We start from the raw sequence: 23,875 nt of genomic DNA, 5'->3' as shown, positions 1-23,875 counted from the left end.
GATCATATATGATTAGACAAAATCTTTTTTCATCGGGAAGTTTTAATAGTTCGTAGTAGTAACTTCCTCCAACTCCATGGCGACTAGAGCATGCGTACGTGCATTGCGCATTGACGCAGGTTACTGTGTCTTACATTGAAACGCGTTTTTATTTAATAACTGTACGTTTAAGTTTATTATAATTGACAAATGCTTAAGAAATTATTATAATTAAGTATCAACTATTTATAAAATAATGAATAATAATTCAGTAGTATTTTAAAGTTTTCATCATTGGTACGTTTGGAGGTATTTTATTGATTTGATATTTGAATTTACACGGTAACTTATCTTATATCAAAATTTAGTTACGCTATAGTTATGTTTAGTTTATTGTCTCCGTCATGTTTGCAATGTTGTCACATTTTCACAGTAAATGACATTTTGAGTTCAATATTAGCGTTAATTCTTCGATTTTAATTTTTTTTTCATAAACAATTTTGTGAGTGCAATATATAATTTGCCTATGCGTTTCTTACATACTTAATCTACTTGTTTACAAATTCTCGAATTATTGTTACTATTTTTTCAACACTATTTTTCTACTTGAAGTAGCTCGATGGTAAATTTACCATTTGACTACGTGTAAATTTGTTTTTAATAAAAACTATTATCACTTTTGAACGATTCAGAAAAAAAATTTCAAATTTTTCGAATAAATACTAAATATGTTAATATGTCTCCCAAACATCCTTAATGTAGGAAAACAGTTATAAAAAATATTAATAAAAATTCAATTTTCAGTATTTATTACATCCGTGGGGATATACTTCAGACTTACCTGAAAATGAACCTGAACTTGTAAGTAATAATTAGATTCAAAGAATCACGGATAAATATGGTACTTAGGTTAATATTTATACCATAATAAAAATGCGGAATTCGGAGACCATGCAGGCGAGTCCCAATACGTCCCGCTGTTATCGAGCTTAGCCCTTCGCCACACAAGTGTTTTTACCGGACTTCGTCACCCGCACGATGAGCGCCGCGCCGCCGTGTTAAATTTCATGCGGTGTTGCCAAGTACCCAATAAATATTTCATAGATATTATTATTAGAAAATAATTATACTTTTTATTTAATTTTACATTAAATTGAATATATATCAAATTTCGAAAATTTTTTCATGACATAAGAGAGTAATAATAATTGGAAGCAAAAAAGTAATATAATTATGAATGAGATTAGTCGATATTTAACAATTTTTAAATTTTCTTTACATAATTAATTATAAAAAGGGAAAATTAGAAAAAAATTTTGTATATAGTTTGTTTTAGTTTCTGCGAGTGCAAATTTTTTTTCAAACTAAATTTTTATGTCGAACAAAAAGTCCGAAAATTGTTAAAAGCATCGACTAATTTTAGGATCATACAGATAATTACGTATTTCATTAATGGTACAAATTGAAAAATATTATTTATTTAACTTTTATAATTTGTAACGTTACATTGCCGTAGAGGCAGAGTTAGAGGTTGTGTGAGTGAGAATATTTTTTGGAGAAAAAATTATAGTGGGTACGTGTGTCGAGGAGGGAGAGTTGAGCGTGTGGTAAATTAAGTGTAAGGAGGAGTACGTGTACGGTACGTTGTATGTTTTGGAGTGTCTGTGTGGTGGAGCGAAGATTCAACGAGGAATGTCGAGCTGAGTCGCGGATAGTGGCCAAGATAACGTGCCTCCCGACCAGTAATGACGACTAGGCCCAGGCTTAGCCCTCGGGGTTGACGTGGTGATCACGGAGGAGTGACTGAGATATCGCCACCCCTTTGTGTTGGAACCTGGAGTTAGCTGGGGTACGTTTATGTTTATTTAGGGATGGCAGGCCTCGTTTGTGATGCTCAAGGAAGCCAAAAGTTCGCTAACTTTGGATATCACGGGGAGTGACATTACGGGAAGGTCCGTGAGTCCACGGCTTGTATCTTTGTGGATGTAAGAATGGATGGAGAAGCGAAAATGTGAGAGTGAAAGACAAGGAGTGGAGCGTGCGAGTTAGTGGGATATTAAAGTGAAGTAGTTGTGCGAATACTGTCGAGTTAGTTGAGTTTGGAGTCGTTCGAGTGCGAGTGGACCCAGTATTCGAGTTTGGAGTTTTGGAGTGAGCGGTGGCGAGTCGGAGAGCCGCCAAGGTGGGCCTTGACCGCTACCCTTGACTCATGTCGTTCTGGATCCTGTGGCTCTAATTATTGTGCTATGGGAGCCGATTGTCGTGATGTTTGTCGTCCCGAATTACCGCATTATTTATTTTATTTTAGAATTTATTTGGAAGTGCGCTAAGTTTTCGTGATTCGTCGTCATCGAGAGGTTTCCGATGTCGTGCTCAGGTATTTGTCTGACGGATTGAGAGTACTAGACCGCGGACCTTTTGGGCCCTCTGCGTCGTTCCCGCGTCATCTTTACGGTATTTTATTTGGTTTCCTTTCTTTAGTTTATTTTATTTTCAACGTAATTAATCGGCTTCTTCCACATGATAAGAACCGCAACCCTCTCTCCACAATCTAGCATACTGAGCGCACCAAGACATGCCGCTAGCACCGTTCGGGTCTCTCATCTCCGAAAGATTTAGATTATAGGTTTTAATTTACGTGTACGTTTAGGCTGGTTGCCGATACCGGGAAATAAAAGTCGGCTGGCGCCCGTAAGGATCCGGACGAGATGAGAGAGGTGATTGGTGGGCGAAGTGTAACGTAGTCCGATTTGGTCTAATTTGAATATTGAGTAATCGCGTAATTTTATTGAGTAATAATTTAAGTGTAAGTTCTGTTGAGTCTAATCGAGTATAGGGAAATATTACGTTACAAATTATATAACTAAAAAAATATTATTATAAGTTAAAAATTTAAATGAATTTTTTTTTAATAATAACCAGTGAGTAACAATTACAGATTAGGTTACCTTGTTTACAGTTATAAATTAAGAGCGGGAACACGACTTGGCGACAGCGCAGTTTGAATTGCAATCTGGTGCTTACACGCGCCGAACGGCGTGGTGCTGCATTCACGAGATGCTCCTCTAAAATATACAATTATTAAATTTTCAAGACAACTGTATAATTATTATTAATATTCATCACTTCTAGAAGGTTCGAAAAGAACATTAAAATTTTTTGGAATTTTTTTAACTTCCCGCTGAGAAAATCGACGATTTTCGAAAAATTCGGGAAGTTATTGGATTCACCCCGATTTTCAAAAACCGGGTTTTCATCATATGTCGACATTTGAAGGTGCTAGGATGCTATTCTGACATTTTCAGAGCGATGTCTGTATGTATGTATATTAGACTGGGCCAAAAAAATTGACTATTTTTGTTTTTCATAGCTATATCGAAAATATTATTCAGAATGACAAAAAAAAAATTTCATGAAAGTTTGAGCTCTTAATATTATTTTCAAGAGGTCTATCATCGCTATTTTTAATTTTAATTCGTAATTTGATGTTTTACGTCAAAATTGCTTAAACATTGAAGTAAAAAAAATTCATTTCCACTTATTCTTATGTAAAATTAAATTCCCTACAAAAAAGGTCTGATTGAAAATTTTCGTCAGACAAGCCGTTTCCGATTAATTAAGCTTAATAAATTGATATATTTTTTCGATTTAACATTTTTACTTTTGAATTTTGTAACTGACGAATCAATGAATATCTAATAAAGACCATGATAGATTTTTGAAGGAAATTTAATGCTCTACAAAAAAGGTCTCTTAACATTTTTTGCTAAATTCACTCCTTCGAAAGTTATTCACGTTATTGAAATCGTTTTGACTCAAATTCAACCTTGAATAACTTTCGAAGGAGTGAATTTAGCGAAAAATGTTAAGAGACCTTTTTTGTAGAGCATTAAATTTCCTTCAAAAATCTGTCATGGTCTTTATTAGATATTCATTGATTCGTCAGTTACAAAATTCAAAAGTAAAAATGTTAAATCGAAAAAACATATCAATTTATTAAGCTTAATTAATCGGAAACGGCTTGTCTGACGAAAATTTTCAATCAGACCTTTTTTGTAGGGAATTTAATTTTACATAAGAATAAGTGGAAATGAATTTTTTTTACTTCAATGTTTAAGCAATTTTGACGTAAAACATCAAATTATGAATTAAAATTAAAAATAGCGATGATAGACCTCTTGAAATTAATATTAAGGGCTCAAACTTTCATGAAATTTTTTTTTTGTCATTCTGAATAATATTGTCGATATAGCTATGAAAAAAAAAAATAGTCAATTTTTTTGGCCCAGTCTAATGTATATATATATATATATATATATATATATATATATATATATATATATATATATGTGTGTGTGTGTGTGTGTGTGTGTGTGTGTGGATGTAAACTTCTCATATCTTTTTGATTAATGAACCGATTTAGATGGTTCTTGCGGCTTTCGTAAGATGTCTTCTGAACTTAGATTTTCAAAAAAATTTTAGACCATTTAGTCAAATAAACTCTGAGATATTTAAGAAATACGAAAAAAAAGAAATTTTTTCATTTTTTTTTTGGATACTGTGAAAACTGTCGGATCGATCAATTCCAAAATCTAATTAGCTCTAGAACTCGAGAAAAGCTTTCGATTGCCACCAAGAACGTCTCAATCAGATAATCTGTTCAAAAGATATCGTCGACGAAAGAAACAGTAGAAAACGGTTTCTTGCAAATATCGTCGAAACGACTGAACCAATCATTCACAAAATTTTATCAGCTCTAGACCTCAATAAAACGCGCCGATCGCCACCTCAACCGTCTTAATCGGATAATCCGTTTGAGAGATATCGTCGACGAAAGAATAAAAAAAAATCGTTTTTTTTCGTTTTTCCTGAATATTTCGAAAACAATCGTATCGATCATCTAAAAAATCTAATCAGCTCCAGAACTCGATAAAATCATTCGATTGCTGCCAAGAACGTTTCAATGAGATAATCCGTTCGAGAGATATCGTCAACGGAATAATAAATGTTAAATCAATATCTGCTTTTTTCATTGAATAACATAATAATTACTGAACAAAATTACTCAAAACTAATATGGTCTTCTCTATATAAGTCATTGGAATTGATTGCCTAAAAATCGTCATGTTCGCTCGTATCAGGATATACTTACACGATATAGATACAACGTATCACGTAAATACTTATTTTTGAGCTAATTATTGAACATAATTGTGGACAAATATAAAAATCGGTCTGTCAGTTGACCCTGCGGGCCAGCCCCAAAACTTCCCGCTGTTTTCGAGCTCGTTGAGCTCGAAAACATTAATGTGAATACATTTTCGAGCTCTTCGAGCTCGCAAATACTTTTGTATGCCATTGTTTTGTAAAAAACCATTTTTTAGCATTTCTTTCTCCCACGATATCTCGGGAACGAATTAACCGATTTTGATGGTTGAGGCGGCAATCGACGTGTTTTATCAAGTTCTAAAGCTGATCAAATTTTGAAATCGATTTATCGAGTCGTTTTTGAGAAATTTCGAAAAAACCAAAAAAAAATTTTTTTTTGAATTCTTTCGTCAACGGTTTCTCTTGAACGAATGACCCGATTTTGATGGTTGAGGTGGCATTCGACGCGGCTTATAGAGTTTTAGAGCTGATTAGATTTTGGAATCAATCCATCGAGCAAATTAAAAGTTATCCAAATAAAACATTTTTGAAAAAATTTTATTTTCGAAATATCTCTGAACGCACCCTACCGATTAAGTTCAAATTTTCACGGCCTCAAGACATTAACAAGCCGCGTCGAATGACACCTCAACGATCAAAATCGGTTCATCCGTTCAAGAGTTATGAATATTTACATACATACATACGTACGTACGTACGTACGTACACACATACATACACTCGGACATCATCGTGAAATTAGTCAGGATAGCTTCCTAGGACCTCGAAACGTCGACATCTGATGGAAATTCGATTTTCGTAAATCGGACCGAAACCAATAACTTCCCGAATTTTTGAAAATTTACAATTTTCTTAGCGGGAAGTTAAAAAATGCTCATTCATTTATTATTTTAGATTCTAAATTTTTAAGCTTTAACATAAAACGTAACCCTGTTGAGTTTGAAAAGCTCACAAAAAAAGGGAAACAAAGGTATCTTCGAGCTTGAAAAGCTCGAAAATATATTCACAACAATTTTTAAGAGATCAAAGAGCTCGAAAACAGCGAGAAGTTTTAGGGCTGGCCCGCAGGGTCAACCGATAGACAGATTTTTTTTTTAGTAACAACAATAAAAGAACCATGAAAATGTAAAAATTGCGGCACCAGTACAATTCCTTAGTAACAATATTGATCGATGCTTGCACAAGAATTGTTCACAATATTGTGTAAATATGATAAACAATATTGACTGAAAGGGCGTAGCAGGATAAGCATATGACAAGTGCCCCCGTTCCGAATTGATTATCCTTCAGGTATGTTATGTAAGTATCTTTCATGAAGCTGCTCACCAATTTTTGGATAAAAATGTTGATTTTTACACCAGATATAAAAAAAAAAACGAAAAATCGTAAAAAATTTTTTTTTCGAGAGCTACTTGACTGACATCGTCTGTCCAGTGCGAGATTTTTCTTTGAGTTGCACTCAAATTATAGACAATAATTTAAAATTTTCCTACCAAAAAAAAAGCAGAAAAAAAAATTTTCAAAATTTTTTTTTTCTTATTCTTGAAATAATACCCCTCCCATTTTTTTTTATAAATTCTACTCATCTCAATCTATATTATAAAATTTTTTGCGAATTTTAATAAATGGTGGATCATCATCAAAATAATATATGAAATTAAAATGAATATAATAATTTGTTTTAATATTCAAATCGAGCGCTTAAACTTCAATTTGAAAGTTATTAGACTTTACCACTAGCTGCGCTAGATGGTCAAGGCTGCTGAATTTGAAATATAATTTACTAACTTCAGTGTTATCTTGATTAATATTATTTGAAATATATTATTATATATTAGGGTGCTTCGAAAAAAAATTTTAATTTTTTTTTTTTTTGCTCTTACCTACCCCCTAAAACGTTAGTGGTTGCCGAGAAAAAAATCCTCCCAAAAGATGGGCTCTCTAGCTCAACTTTAAGAGGTTGCTATTTTAATTTCAATTTCCTATCTGATTAACATGTAAAAATTTATTTTTTTATTCAAAGTGTAATTACTCATAAGCTGCTCAATTTTTTTTTTTAAATTTATACATAAGTCTTCAAAGTTGATTTCTCAAGCTTTCCAAAACCCTATGACAAGTTATAATTATCCTCAATTGAAGCTAGCAAAAACAAAATCGAAATCTATCAATTTCATTTTGAAATACAAAATCGATACTTTTCAGATAGCTTCCATTGGCATTTGAATAATGATAATTATGACTTGTCATAAGGTTTTGGAAAGCTTGAGGACTCAGCTTTAAAGATCTATGTATAAATTTGAAAAATATTAAGCAGCGTACAAGTAATTACACTTTGAATGAAAAAATAAATTTTTACATGTTAATCAGATAAGAAATTAAAATTAAAATAGCGACCTCTTAGAGTTGAGCTAGAGAGCCCATCTTTTGGGAGGATTTTTTTCTCGACAACCACTAACGTTTTAGGCAGCCATAAATAATGTAAAAAAATAGTTTTCCCATGTTATTTAAATGGGAAAACTTTGAGATCGATGATGGACCTCTTAAAATTTAAATTAAGGGCTGAAATTTTAACTGAATTTTTTTTTAGGGCTGACAAAAAAATTTTTTGAGGGAAAGTCAAAAAAAAAAATTATCGATCTTTTTCAGCACACCCTAATATATATATACATACCCGGGAAAAAATGTTTTTATAAAATTTTACAAAATTTTAGTACTAACAGTTTATAAAATTTTATACTGAATATGGCCTGGTAAAATTTTATCAAATTTTATAAAGTTTTATAAAATTTTATAAAGTTTCATAAAATTTTATAAAGTTTTATAAAAATTTATAAAATTCTATAAATATTTATGAAATTTTGTAAAATTTCATAAAATTTTACCAGGCCATTTTCAGTATAAAGTTTTATAAAATTTTGTAAAATTTTATATAACTTTATAAAGTATTATAAAATGATTTTTTTTTCCGGGATGGGTTACCCATCCAATTCATGTCCAACCCCGATGCTGCTTAACTTTTGTTGTTGAAGAATCGTAGTCTGCTCCGCTCGTCTATTGGTTACTTGTAGCTTAGGAAAATTCGTGGCTGTATTAATGATTACCCGGGAAAAAATGTTTTTATAAAATTTTGTACAATTTTATAAAATTTTACAAAATTTTAGTACTAACATTTTATAAAATTTTATAAAATTTTATACTGAAAATGGCCTGGTAAAATTTTATCAAATTTTATAAAGTTTTATAAAATTTTATGAAGTCTTATAAAAATTTATAAAATTTTGTAAAACTTTATAAAATTTCATAAAATTTTACCAGGCCATTTTCAGTATAAAGTTTTATAAAATTTTGTAAAATTTTATAAAATTTTATAAAGTTTTATAAAATAATTTTTTTTTTTCCGGGACGGGTCACCCATCCAATTAATGGCCAACCTCGATGCTGCTTAACTTTTGTTATTGAAGAATCGTAGTCTGCTCCGCTCGTCTATTGGTCACTTGTAGCTTAGAAACATTCGTGGCTGTATTTATGATTACTCATGAATTCTTATCAGCCATATTTCATAGTATTAATTTATAATTATATATAAAAAAAAGATTTGAATAATTCAACTATCGACTGTTTAATGAACATAAAATTTTAAAATTAATTAAATTTATTGATTTTTCATGATTTTTATTTGTGAATTAATGACGAAACCTTTGAACTTTTTCTTGAGTAACGACGATTTAATTTGAATTGCTAGTTGACAAAATAAAAGTTTAAAAACATTAAATTCAAAATTATCACATTATGTAACATATATATAAATATGTAAGAGAAAGGGGTGGCGGGGGTAGGCAAAACGAGGTACTTCTAAAATATTATAAAAAAAATTTTTTTTTTTAAATCTATTATAACCATCCCAAAATTACTTTTGTAAATATAATTGAGCATTATTTTGAATTTTTTTCGTTAAACTTTTTCAAGAATCGAGTGCCGGTCGAAAAATGTTAAAGATTTTTGTATTATGATAAAAACTATTAAAAACTTTTTTATCTTCCTTTGCATCCAATAATTGTGTGAAATATAATTTTTCTTAATGGAAATAACTTACAAAAAATTTTAATAAAATCAAACTTATTCAATATTCGGAATTTTTTTTTTTCTACATTTTTCTGGGGGTACCCTGCATATATTTAGGTAGTCAATTATATTTTTTATAATATAATTTTCATATTTGTTTATCACCATATTTTGCCCACAAAAATGAAATTTTTTTTTATGGCCATTGAAAATTTTATCTATTTACGTCGAATTTCTAACAATTTTTATAATAATTTGTAATAAACTTTATAAAATTGTGTGAAATTTTATCAAATTTTACAAAATGCTACCCTACACTAGATGCAATAGTGGCATCAAGTTCTCTAAAGTTTTATGAAATATTATAAAATTTTATAAAATTTCATACAATTATATAAAATTTTATCTAATTATTACTCCCCTTTTGAGATCTTACTTTATAAAATTGTATAAATTTGTATAAGATTTTATAAGATCGCATATAATTTTATGAAATCGTATACAACTTTATAAAATTTTATAAAATTTCATCTACATATTACTTCTCTTCTAAGGACTTACTTCATAAAATTATATAAAATTGTATAAGATGGTATAAAATTTTATATAATTTTATGAAATCGGATAAAACTTTATAAAATTTCATACAATTATATCAAATTTCATTTAATTATTACTTCCCTCACTAAGATCTCACATTATAAAATTTTATAAGATTGTATAAAAATTTATATAATTTTATGAAATTGTATAAAAGTTTATACAATTTCATAAAATCTTATAAAATTTCGTACAATTATATAAAATTTTATCTAATTATGACTTCCCTTTTAAGATCTTACCATATAAAATTTTATAAAATTTTATAAAATTCTATGAAATTTGATAAAATTATATAAAATTATATGAAATTCTATGAAATTTCGCTGTACAGTCTTATAAAATTGTATAAAATTTTATATAATTTTATACAATTGTGTAAAACTTTATAAAATTTTGTTATATTTTATACAATTTTATAAAATGTCATACAATTTTATAAAATTACATTTATTTATTACGTTCCTTACTTAGATCTTACTTGATAAAATTTTAGAAGATTTTATAAAATTTTATACGATTTTATAAAATTGTATAAAATATTATAAAATTTTATAAAATTGTATGAATTTTTATAAAATTTTGCTGTAAAATCTTATAAAATCTTACAAAATTTTATAAAATTGTGTAAAATTTTATATCATTTTATAAAATTTTATAAAAACATTTTTTCCCGGGTACTCATGAATTCTTATCAGCCATATTTCATAGCATTAATTTATAATTATATGTAAAAAAAAGATTTGAATAATTCAACTATCGATTGTTTAATGGACATAAAATTTTAAAATTAATTAAATTTATTGATTTTTAATGATTTATATTTTTGGATTAATGGCAAAACCTTTGAACTTTTCCTCGAGTAACGACGATTTAATTTGAATTGCTAGTTGACAAAACAAAAGTTTAAAGACATTAAATTCAAAATTATCACATTATGTTATCTATATGTATTTATATATATATGTATATATATATATATATATATATGTATATATATATATATATATATATATATATATATATATATATATATATATATATATATATATATATATATATATATATATATGTACGAGAAAGGGGTGACAGTGGTAGGCAAAACGCGGTACTTCTAAAATTTTATAAAAAAAACTATTTTTTTAAATCTATTATAACCTTTCCAAAATTACTTTGGTAAGTATAATTGAGCATTATTTTAAATTTTTTTCGTCAAACTTTTTCAAGAATCGAGTGCTGGTCGAAAAATAAAGACTATTGTATTATGATAAAAACTATTAAAAACTCTTTTATCTTCCTTTGCATCCAATAATTGTGTAAAATATAATTTTTCTTAATATAAATAACTTACAAAAAATTTTAATGAAATCAAACTTATTCAATATTTAGAATTTTTCTTTTTCTATATTGTTCTGGGGGTACCCTGTATATACTTAGGTAATCAATTATATTTGTTGTAATATAATTTTCATATTTGTTTATCACCATATTTTGCCTGCAAAAACGAAATTTTTTTTTTATGGCCATTGAAAATTTTGTCTGTTTACTTTGAATTTCTAACAATATTTACAATAATTTGTAATAAACTTCATAAAATTGTGTGAAATTTTATCAAATTTTACAAAATGCTACCCTACACTAGATGAAATAGTGACATCAAATTCTCTAGAGTTTTATGAAATATTATAAAATTATATATAATTTTATGAAATTGTATACAACTTTATAAAATTTTATAAAATTTCAGGTAATATTACTTCTCTTCTAAGGACTTACTTCATAAAATTATATAAAATCGTATAAGATTGTATAAAATTTTACATAATTTTATGAAATCGTATAAAACATTATAAAATTTTATAAAATTTCATCTAAACATTACTTCTCTTCTAAGGAATTACTTTATAAAATTGGATAAAATTTTATATAATTTCATGAAATCGTATGAAACTTTATAAAATTTCATACAATTATATCAAATTTCATTTAATTATTACTTCCCTCACTAAGATCGTACTTTATATAATTTTATGAAATTGTATAAAAGTTTATACAATTTTATAAAATCTTATAAAATTTCGTACAATTATATAAAATTTTATCTAATTATTACTTCCCTTTTAAGATCTTACCATATAAAATTTTATAAAATTTTATAAAATTCTATGAAATTTGATAAAATTATATAAAATTATATGAAATTCTATGAAATTTCGCTGTACAGTCTTATAAAATTGTATAAAATTTTATATAATTTTATACAATTGTGTAAAACTTTATAAAATTTTGTTATATTTTATACAATTTTATAAAATGTCATACAATTTTATAAAATTACATTTATTTATTACGTTCCTTACTTAGATCTTACTTGATAAAATTTTAGAAGATTTTATAAAATTTTATACGATTTTATAAAATTGTATAAAATATTATAAAATTTTATAAAATTGTATGAATTTTTATAAAATTTTGCTGTAAAATCTTATAAAATCTTACAAAATTTTATAAAATTGTGTAAAATTTTATATCATTTTATAAAATTTTATAAAAACATTTTTTCCCGGGTACTCATGAATTCTTATCAGCCATATTTCATAGCATTAATTTATAATTATATGTAAAAAAAAGATTTGAATAATTCAACTATCGATTGTTTAATGGACATAAAATTTTAAAATTAATTAAATTTATTGATTTTTAATGATTTATATTTTTGGATTAATGGCAAAACCTTTGAACTTTTCCTCGAGTAACGACGATTTAATTTGAATTGCTAGTTGACAAAACAAAAGTTTAAAGACATTAAATTCAAAATTATCACATTATGTTATATATATGTATTTATATATATATGTATATATATATATATATATATATGTATATATATATATATATATATATATATATATATATATATATATATATATATATATATATATATATATGTACGAGAAAGGGGTGACAGTGGTAGGCAAAACGCGGTACTTCTAAAATTTTATAAAAAAAACTATTTTTTTAAATCTATTATAACCTTTCCAAAATTACTTTGGTAAGTATAATTGAGCATTATTTTAAATTTTTTTCGTCAAACTTTTTCAAGAATCGAGTGCTGGTCGAAAAATAAAGACTATTGTATTATGATAAAAACTATTAAAAACTCTTTTATCTTCCTTTGCATCCAATAATTGTGTAAAATATAATTTTTCTTAATATAAATAACTTACAAAAAATTTTAATGAAATCAAACTTATTCAATATTTAGAATTTTTCTTTTTCTATATTGTTCTGGGGGTACCCTGTATATACTTAGGTAATCAATTATATTTGTTGTAATATAATTTTCATATTTGTTTATCACCATATTTTGCCTGCAAAAACGAAATTTTTTTTTTATGGCCATTGAAAATTTTGTCTGTTTACTTTGAATTTCTAACAATATTTACAATAATTTGTAATAAACTTCATAAAATTGTGTGAAATTTTATCAAATTTTACAAAATGCTACCCTACACTAGATGAAATAGTGACATCAAATTCTCTAGAGTTTTATGAAATATTATAAAATTATATATAATTTTATGAAATTGTATACAACTTTATAAAATTTTATAAAATTTCAGGTAATATTACTTCTCTTCTAAGGACTTACTTCATAAAATTATATAAAATCGTATAAGATTGTATAAAATTTTACATAATTTTATGAAATCGTATAAAACATTATAAAATTTTATAAAATTTCATCTAAACATTACTTCTCTTCTAAGGAATTACTTTATAAAATTGGATAAAATTTTATATAATTTCATGAAATCGTATGAAACTTTATAAAATTTCATACAATTATATCAAATTTCATTTAATTATTACTTCCCTCACTAAGATCGTACTTTATATAATTTTATGAAATTGTATAAAAGTTTATACAATTTTATAAAATCTTATAAAATTTCGTACAATTATATAAAATTTTATCTAATTATTACTTCCCTTTTAAGATCTTACCATATAAAATTTTGTAAAATTCTATGAAATTTGATAAAATTATATGAAATTCTATAAAATTTCGCTGTACAGTCTTATAAAATTGTATAAAATTTTATATAATTTTATACAATTGTGTAAAACTTTATAAAATTTTATTATATTTTATAAAATGTCATACAATTTTATAAAATCACATTTATTTATTACGTTCCTTACTCAGATCTTACTTTATAAAATTTTATTGAATTTTATAAAATTTTATAAGATTTTATAAAATTGTATAAAACGTTATAAAATTTTATAAAATTGTATGAATTTTTATAAAATTTTGTTGTAAAATCTTATTAAATTTTACAAAATTTTATAAAATTGTACAAAATTTTATATTATTTTATAAAATATTATAAAAACATTTTTTCCAGGGATATTAATTATTATTTAAAAATGCAATATAAGTTAAATTCTTATTTGTTTGGAGGTTCTATCATAAAAATGTATATTGAATAAAATAAAAAAAATTGACTTTAATTTCATATATTATTTTGATGATGATCTACCATTTATTAAAATTCGCAAAAAATTTTATAATATAGATTGAGATGAGAAGAATTTATAGAAAAAAAAAATGGGAGGGGTATTATTTAAAAAATGAGAAAAAAAAAATTTTGAAAATTTCAAAATTCCATAATTTGAGTGCAACTCAAAGAAAAATCTCCCATTGGACAGACGATGTCGGTCAAGTAGTTCTCGAGAAAAAAATTTTTTACGATTTTTCTTTTTTTTTTTATATCTGGTGTAAAAGTCAATATTTTTATCTAAAAATTAGTGAGCAGCTTCATCAAAGATACTTACACAACATACCTAAAGAATAATCAATTCGAAGCGGGGGCACTTTTCATATGCTTATCCTGCTACGCCCTTTTTTGTAAATTTCAGAAAGTTTTAAAAAATTGTATAAAATTATATTAAATTGCTTATTCCCTTATTAAAAGAAACAATTTGTAATGTTAAGTGCCCATACGAAGGGCGATTTAAAAGTATTCTAAGTATTCAAAAGCATTAAAGAGTATTTAAAATTTTTTTTTCGAATCGTTTTAAATCGATTCTTTTAATAAGGGATACCTCGATACACGAAATTTATAAAATCCTGTCAAATTTCCTAACGTTCTATGAAATTTCTTAAAATTCTATAAATTTTCATAGAAACTAATAAGTTGGAATCTAATATCGGAGAAAATGATTTTATGAAAATTTTTATAGTTTTGTAAGCTTACTAAGTTTGACTAAATATAGATATACAAATACATGGAGTGATCGGCCACTAGTTCTTTGATCAGGTACAAGGTCCTTTACCTTATATGTTTTATACAATTATCAGTTCTCTCAAAATTGTACAAACTTTCATCAAATTTTATAAAATTTATTGTAAAAATTTTAAACTTCATATCCCGATAAATATACTATTTATTTAAACGTTGCTAAGTCCGTGGTTCGGTGCAGTGGACAGTAGTAAGAACAGAATCGGAAGGATCCAGGTTCGAGTCCAGCAGTCACCGAAATTTTTCGCCAGTATTAACATATTTAATATTAAAATTTAATCAAATTTCATGATGTTTTTTAAAACAATTTTTTCACGGCATGTTACTTGTAATGAGTTCTTTTTTCAATTAAAAATACTTGACATTATATTTTTTTATTGGTTCAGTTATTAATTGTATTCATTTTTTTAAATCATTGTTAAAAAAAGTTGGTTGATAGTTTTTAAAGTTAAAATTAAATTTATTTATTTTAATATTAAAAACTGTTATTAGGTCATTGTGTAAAAGTACACTGCTTGTTGTTTCACAACGAAAAAATTTCACACTGGAGCCACCGTGTACAGATCTCGGGGACCATTTTCACACCAAAAATATTTTACAGTGTATATGAGTAGATTGAACCCCTATCATTTCAAAAATTTGATTTCATATCATTTTATTTAAATGCTTTTCAATCGCATTTTTAAATTGAGAACGTAGATCCGTATTCCTTTCTTTCCATAAAATATTTTAAGTATAATAGCTACGATAGCAACACTAATACTCATTATATATTTCAAATAAAATAATTAAAATCATTTCAATATATAGAGAAGCATAGCTGAAAAAGCTGCTGCTGCCCTTGCTGCACCATTTGGTACTCGTTATACTATTGGAAGTTCAACAAATGTTCTATGTAAGTCATAATTATGATAGAAACAATTGTTTTTGAAACACATCGAGAGTTCTATTAAATCCTTTTTTTTTCTTTTACATTGTAAAAACAGTTATAATTTATTTGTCTAGACGCTGCTGCTGGAGGCAGTGATGATTGGTTAATGGGAGTCGCAGGAGCTAATTTATCATACACAGTAGAGTTGCCAGGTGGCAGATTTGATCCACCTCCTTCTCGTATTGAATCCGTCGGAATTGAAACATTCGAAGCTTTCAAAATATTTCAGGCGTACATTGAAAAAAAATTTGTAAATTAACTTTGAAATAAAATGAAGTTAACAAAATCTGTTAACTGACACTAATAATGGAATTGTTATAATATGATAATATACACAATATATAATGTATCTTATAAAACTATGATAATTGCTGTAATTTTTAATAAATTCGAATATAATTATAAGTTTACACTTCATAAAAAATTCCTTCAATACGGATTGTATATAATAAAGATGTTTCCTAAATTTATATACTACTCTGCCAATCCACTGATTTAATAGTTCAGAATATTCGAAAATTCTATGAATAGATAAAAAAAATTTGATAATCTTACTCTGGCGGTTTTGAATCACCCTGGAAACAGCCTGGAAACACCCTGGGAGTGGAAACACGGTGGAATCACGGTGGATCCAGGGTGGTTACACGGTGGGTTTGTGCCATTTTATCACCCTGATTCCACGGTGGTTACACGGTGTTTCCACAATGGTTACACGGTGTACCCACCCTGATTCCACGGTGATTCAAACCCGCCAGGGTATCAATGTCAACAGTACTGATCGTGCTAATCGAGTAGCTCTTAAATTTTGTTATATTTATGTTAACTTTTTGTGTAAAATTTAAGAAGCTCGAGGTTTTCTATATGGAGGAAAAACTTGTTTTTATTTTTGAGAAATCAATAATTTTAAACTGAAAATTATGAAATGTATACCCGTAATTGTATCCACTCATAAATGATCATATATAAATCATATATGTTTCACGTATAATCATATTTTAAATTATATATGAAAATTTTCCCATGAGTAAGTTTCTAAAAAAGCGCATCATTGTTTAATTCTAATACATTTAGACATCATACTATTTAATATTGTTGAGCAATAATCAAACAATCTATGAATTTGTTTATTAATTCAAGTTATGCTCTTGGTATACATGATCATGATTCGAATCAATACATTATTTAAACAGGCCGTACTGCAAATTAAAAAAACTGTATTTTTTAAGTATCTAATGATCGAGATAAGATAAAACGAATAATTCAAAACCATGAAAAAAAATATTTCTTATTTAATAATATTTTATAAACTACTGGAAAATGATCAGAGTTGATTTTCATAACAATAAGAATTTTTAACAATTTATGGGTTATAACATCTAAGAATTAAAGATGTATTACATATGCTAGTTCAATACGTTTTGTTTGATAGGAAGGTTTTTAATTATAGTTTCTGAGAGAGATGAAATAAGTAATTGAAAATATGATATATAATATTTTCACTCTATCATTATGCGTAATACTGATAAATACGAAGCAGCTGTTTTGATAACATCCATGTATGATCGTCGTGTCATATAAAAAAATTTACCACATGTCAAAAATGGTGGTAAATTAATACGCATCATTACAAAAATGAGGTTTTTCGTAATACTTTGTGGCATTTTATACCAATAACTACTGTAAATAGCTCGAAGCATTAATTCTGCACGATTCGCTAAATTATCAGCTGGGTAAGTGTACAAATAACTTTCAAATAGCATAAAATTCATCACACCCGCAGATTTTATGATGTTCACCATATTATTGTCGTTTATACTTAGGATTAAACTGACACCTGTAATAAAGAAGAGAAATATTGTCTATTAATTATTTTTTATTATAGTAATTAACTTCAACGTTCTAAATAGTGATTTGATATAATTTGATCCCAGTGAGGAATGATATAGAATATTTTATAAATTTTAATAATAAAGTCCCTAATTAAAAACGCCATTCGAAATTGTTCAAATCTGAAATCGAGACTTTGATGGCCCTCGGGCGGTCCTGATTCATCGTGATATAGGGTAAATTACGGTGAATCACGGTAAATCACGCTAGTAGGGTGAAATTACGGTGATTCACTGTAATTTACGGTGATTCACCGCGATTCACAGAGATTCATGGTGAATCACCGTTATTTCCGGTAATGTGTGCGTGATATGACGGTGAGCTTTCACGGTGATTCATGGTAAAATCACAGTGATTTCTCATTGTTATTTACGGTGAGACACGGTAAAATTGTTATGAGCTCCCACGACGAGTCTCAGCCCGACCCTCGCGGATTCAGAATTACTTCGAAATCACGGTGAAATTTCGGTGAGATCATAGTAGAAAGATAGTGAACCCATGGTGAAATGACAGTGAAATCACTGTGATTTTGTGCCATTTGCTTACTGTGATTTTATTACCATCCGATGGTAATTTTATGATGATTTCACCATCGATTCATAGTAGACTCACAATAGCATTACAGTTAATTTACGGTAGTGTAGCTATAAGTTGACAGTAGTATTACTGTGTATTTACAGTGATTTCACTATCAGTTTATCCTGGATCTGCAGTGTTTCAGTCATGCTTGCTCGGTAATAATACCGTCATCATATAGTGATTTCACAGCAGTCTTACTATAGATTCTTCGTGAAATCACAATAATATCGCTGTGAGTTGACAGTAATATTACCGTGATTTCTTAATCAATTAATCCTGGATCTGCTTAGTTTTCATCGAGATTTAGGGGCAATATTGAGATTCTATATTTATTGATTCAAAGATAATAATAATAAAATTAATAATAATATTATAATAGCAACAATAATCCTAATCTTGATTTTTCTATAAATGATTTTTCTTGTTTAAAAAAATTATTTATTATCTCTTTGTACGACTTCATGTAATTCCTTCGGAGGATTAAATGCTATTTTTTTACCCTCGGTAAAGAAAAAATTTTAATTTTTTTCAACGTATGATGGGACTCGAACTGCCAACCCTTCGATTGAGAGCAGCTTAAGTCATGTACTTTAGCCCGCTCGGCCACCACACGCATTTGGAACTAAATATTTAATCTGTTACTTCATGATATTCAATACTATATTTACTCAAGACTAAGCTATAAGAAAAATTATTTTATTGAATACTATAAAATTAAAAGAATTCGATATTTATAAAAAAAAATTTTTGCCTTCATTTGTAAATCATCAAGTTTTCTTAATTTAAGAATATTTTATTTTAAATTATGATAAATAATAAATACTTACTATTGAAATATTAATCTAAATGATGTTCTCCCCGGGAAAAAATGATTTTGCCTAATTATATATGATTATATATAGAATATATATGGTTATATATAGACCTATATATAAGTATATATAGTCTTATATATAATGAGACCTAATTGTACCGGGAAAAAAATGATTTTGCCTAATTATATATGATTATATATAGAATATATATGGTTATATATAGACCTGTATATAAGTATATATAGCCTTATATATAATTAGATCTAATTATATCCCGGGACAAAATGATTTTGCCTAATTATATATGATTGTATATGGAATATATATAATAGTATATATCATAGTATATACCCATATATAGTTATACATGGGTCTATATATGATTAGATCTGATTAGACCTGACCTATATAGACCCATATGTAGTAATTTTTAATATATTTTAGATCTTTAGATCTATATATATCATCAAATATAAATTAATTATTTATATATATATATATATATATATATATATATATATATATATATATATATATATATATATATATATATATATATATATATATATATATATATATATATATATATATATATATATATATATATTAGGGTGCTTCGTTTGAGATGACTATTTTTTTTTTCCAAGTCCCATGTCAAAATATCATTGTACACATTGAAAAAAAAATTCTCACCAAAGATGAGCTCTTAATTTTAATTTTAAGTACTCGCTAAATGAATTTGGAATTTTCCCATTTGATTAACACGTAAATTTTAATTTTATTTATTCAATTATATATAGCTTTACGGCATTTCAAGATATTTGATTGACCATAGGTGGAAATCACAGAGGAATCGTTTCTCTTTGAAAGTGCTTGTAGCTAATTTATGTTTTGTAACCGAACTCGCCGGTAAAAAATCTTAAAGCTAATTTTTTCTCAAATTTCATGGTTTCTTTTATTTTACTCACAAACCATAAGCTTCACAACAAAATTGTACATGACTTCTTTTGTAGGGAATTTGATTTTCTACAAAAGAAGTTATATAAGCCATTACCGTAGAGCTAGTAGTTTTCGAGATAAATCCAATTAAACATCTTAAAATTTGAAAAATCGCTGTTTTATCCAAGATTTTAGTACTGTTTGATAAAATTGTGGCCGAAGAAATATATGACATATCATGGTTAATATATCATCAAAAATATGTCATGTAAAACAAAACTGTCTCCTACTACATTTCCTCCGTCTTTTCTTCATTTAATCCAATCACCTCTGTTTGACCATCGGAAACTTTTTTAATTACTTTCTCTCTCAGTACAAAGATAATTGTTTCATACTCGTTATATTTACATATGAATGTGTAATATGTATTATTATATTTTGTTTTCATACATTATTTGTGTTTTCAGCAATGATTTTACCAAAAAGTACTAAAATCTTGGATAAAACAGCGATTTTTCAAATTTTGAGATGTTTAATTGGATTTATCTCGAAAACTACTAGCTCTACGGTAATGGCTTACATAACTTTTTTTAAAGGAAATTAAATTCCCTACAAAAAAAGTTGTGTACAATTTTGTCGTAAAGTTGATGGTTTGTGAGTAAAATAAAAGAAACCATGAAATTTGAGAAAAAATTGACTTTAAGATTTTTTACCGGTGAGTTCGGTTACAAAACATAAATTAGCTACAAGCACTTTCAAAGAGGAACGATTCCTCTGTGATTTTCACCTATGGTTTATCAAATATCTTGAAATGCCGCAAAGCTATAGATAATTGAATAAATAAAATTAAAATTTACGTGTTAATCAAATGGGAAAATTCCAAATTCATTTAGCGAGTATTTAAAATTAAAATTAAGAGCTCATCTTTGGTGAGAATTTTTTTTTTTCAATGTGTACAGTGATATTTTGACATGGGACTTGGAAAAAAAAAATAGTCATCTCAAACGAAGCACCCTAATATATATAAGTTAATATTTTATTTATAGAATATATTTAATATTTAGTTTTTCTTATTTAATATATTAGATGCTCTATGGTCTTTATTGATATTTAATAACCAATACTCGTTAAATGCATTATAGTTTTAGGTGTATATTATTGAGAAGTAATAATTCCCTCGCAGATTTGAATCACGGTGGAAACACGGTGGGTTTGTTCCATTCTACCACTGTGATTACGCGGTGTATCCACCGTGATTCCACGGTGGCTTGACCACTGTGTATACACGGTGTTTCCACTGTGATTACGCGGTGGATACACCGTGGAACCACGGTGGTGAAATAGCACAAAGCCACCGTGAAATCACGGTGGATACACCGCGTAATCACAGTGGAAACACCGTGTATACACAGTGGTCAAGCCACCGTGGAATCACGGTGTATACACCGCGTAATCACAGTGGATACACTGTGTTTACCCGGTGGTGAAATGGAACAAACCCACCGTGTAACCACGGTGGATCCACGGTGTTTACACTTCCACGGTGTTTCCACCGTGATTCAAATCTGCGAGGGTTATTATATTATTATACTTATTATAATAAGTGAGATCTCATAAAATTAACGTTAAGAAGTTTCACCAAATATACTTTTAAAAATAACGAATATATATTCTTTAATATATTAGTAAAAATGACTCTAGTAATTTTCGTTTGTAAGTACTAATAGTCTCATGACATGATTATATTATCTATCTATAAATACATAATAAAATGTTATATAACAAAAATAAATAAATGTAGTAGCACAGTCGTTAATTATACTCTGTATTTATATTTTGAGGGAAATGTAATTTGTTATGAATAATTGCAAACGTATAATTAAAAAAAAACTTCCCTCTGAATACTTCAATATTAATCGTACATGAACATACGTAATTGTATATAAATTACACATAATCATGTATATAATTAAACCCGCCTAATTTTCGGATCTAATTATATATAAAATAGGATATATATGTATTATACATAATCATATCTAATTATATATGAGTATATATAACTTACATATGATTATATATAGTTAGACCTGGCCAATTTTCAGATCTAATTATATATAACGTATTATATATAATCATATATAACCTATATATAATTATATATAATTAGACCTGGCCAATTTTTAGATCTAATTATATATAAGGTCTTATCTATAATTAGGCAAAATCATTTTTTCCCGGGTCTTTATTTTTTGCAATAGTTTAAATTCAATTTATACAGTTTTGAAAAAAAAGTTATTCAATTTTTTTATTTATTTATTTTTTTTCATAATTCTGAAGAATTTTACCGTCTTAAACTTTCATAAAATTAATTAAATTAGATAAATACAGATAAAGTTTCGTTCAGAAATCCCTAAAATAGCTAAATTTATAATAAATAAAATACATATGTGCCCAAATATTTGCTAAACTTACAAATAATTATAGGAGCATTTATGAAATAATTGATATTATTTTTTTTTTAATTTCATTTCTATCGATTAATGCTATTAAAAATTCAAAGTTTGATTTCGAAATTGGATTAATGATAAATGTACCGTATCAGATCACTATCAAAGTAGAGTTAAATCATGGAGAAAATACTAATAATTTGCTGTGAAAATATCATAGAGTCACAGTGCTAATACTACCAGGTCTCCATGGGATCACAGTAAAATCATGGTAAAACCACTATGAACTGACTGTGAAACTATTGTGAAGCCGCAGAGTTAACACCATCAGATTACTATGGAATCACAGTGAATTCTTAGTGAAACCACGATAAACTTACTGCAAATCCATGATAAAGCCTCAGTGTTACCATTGCCGGGTTACCATAAATCGATAGTTCATCGACAGTAAGATTATCATGAAACTATGGTAAATTTATTGTAAGCCTACGAAAGAATCACAAGTGAAATCACAATGGAACTACCATAAAATTACTGTAGAATTACTACAGAACCACAGTGACGAAATGGCACAAAATGACTGTGAATTCACTATGAAATTACCGTCAATACACAGTAAACTCACGGTAAAATTGATTTCACTGTGATTTTACAGTAACTCCGAATCCGCGAGGGGATGAAAAAAAATTTTATGCAATTGTATAAAATTATATACAAAAAATGGCCCGATCCAACTGTATACAACTGTATAAAAATTGTATACAATTCTATACAAAATGTATACAAGTCTATATAATTATATACAATTTTATACAAATTATATTCAATTTTATACAAATTATATACAATTCTATATAAATGCAATATATATAATTGTATATAATTATATAGAATTGTATACAATTTGTATAGAATTGTATACAATTTGTATAGAATTGTATACAATTTGTATAGAATGGTATACAATTTTTATTCACATTGTATACAATTGGATTAGGCCATTTTTTCTATCCAAGTTATATATAGTCTATATATTATTGTATAAAATCTTTTTTCATCGAGAGTATTCTCTTACGGTGATTCGGGGTAAAATCACGGTGATTCACGCTGTTTACTAAGTATGCAACTGCGCCCTCTTTAATTTATCTTTTCTCT

The 23,875-nt window shown here is 27.0% G+C and overlaps 2 protein-coding genes across 3 annotated transcripts in view; one reads left to right on the top strand and one right to left on the bottom strand.

Annotated features, from left to right (window-relative positions):
- Nucleotides 1–16,449, top strand: part of LOC130677537 (carboxypeptidase B) — a 44,889-nt gene extending 28,440 nt beyond the window's left edge. The window contains exons 6-8 of one of the 2 annotated variants that reach the window (XM_057484326.1): nucleotides 784–840; nucleotides 15,930–16,014; nucleotides 16,125–16,446. In XM_057484326.1, the coding sequence (XP_057340309.1) occupies nucleotides 784–840; nucleotides 15,930–16,014; nucleotides 16,125–16,309 (327 nt within the window). In that variant the 3' untranslated portion in view covers nucleotides 16,310–16,446. Of the gene's footprint in view, nucleotides 1–783; nucleotides 841–15,929; nucleotides 16,015–16,124 lie in introns of both variants that reach the window. The other variant, XM_057484327.1, reaches the window with a different exon arrangement.
- A 969-nt stretch (nucleotides 16,450–17,418) lies between these two features.
- Nucleotides 17,419–23,875, bottom strand: part of LOC130677231 (odorant receptor 47a-like) — a 53,195-nt gene continuing 46,738 nt past the window's right edge. The window contains exon 3 of the mRNA XM_057483911.1: nucleotides 17,419–17,884. Within this exon, the coding sequence (XP_057339894.1) occupies nucleotides 17,547–17,884 (338 nt within the window). The 3' untranslated portion in view covers nucleotides 17,419–17,546. The remainder of the gene's footprint in view (nucleotides 17,885–23,875) is intronic.

Source organism: Microplitis mediator, chromosome 11 (genome assembly GCF_029852145.1).
Source record: "Microplitis mediator isolate UGA2020A chromosome 11, iyMicMedi2.1, whole genome shotgun sequence".
Taxonomy (NCBI): Eukaryota; Metazoa; Arthropoda; class Insecta; order Hymenoptera; family Braconidae; genus Microplitis; species Microplitis mediator.
This window is presented reverse-complemented; position numbering and strand designations above follow the sequence as displayed.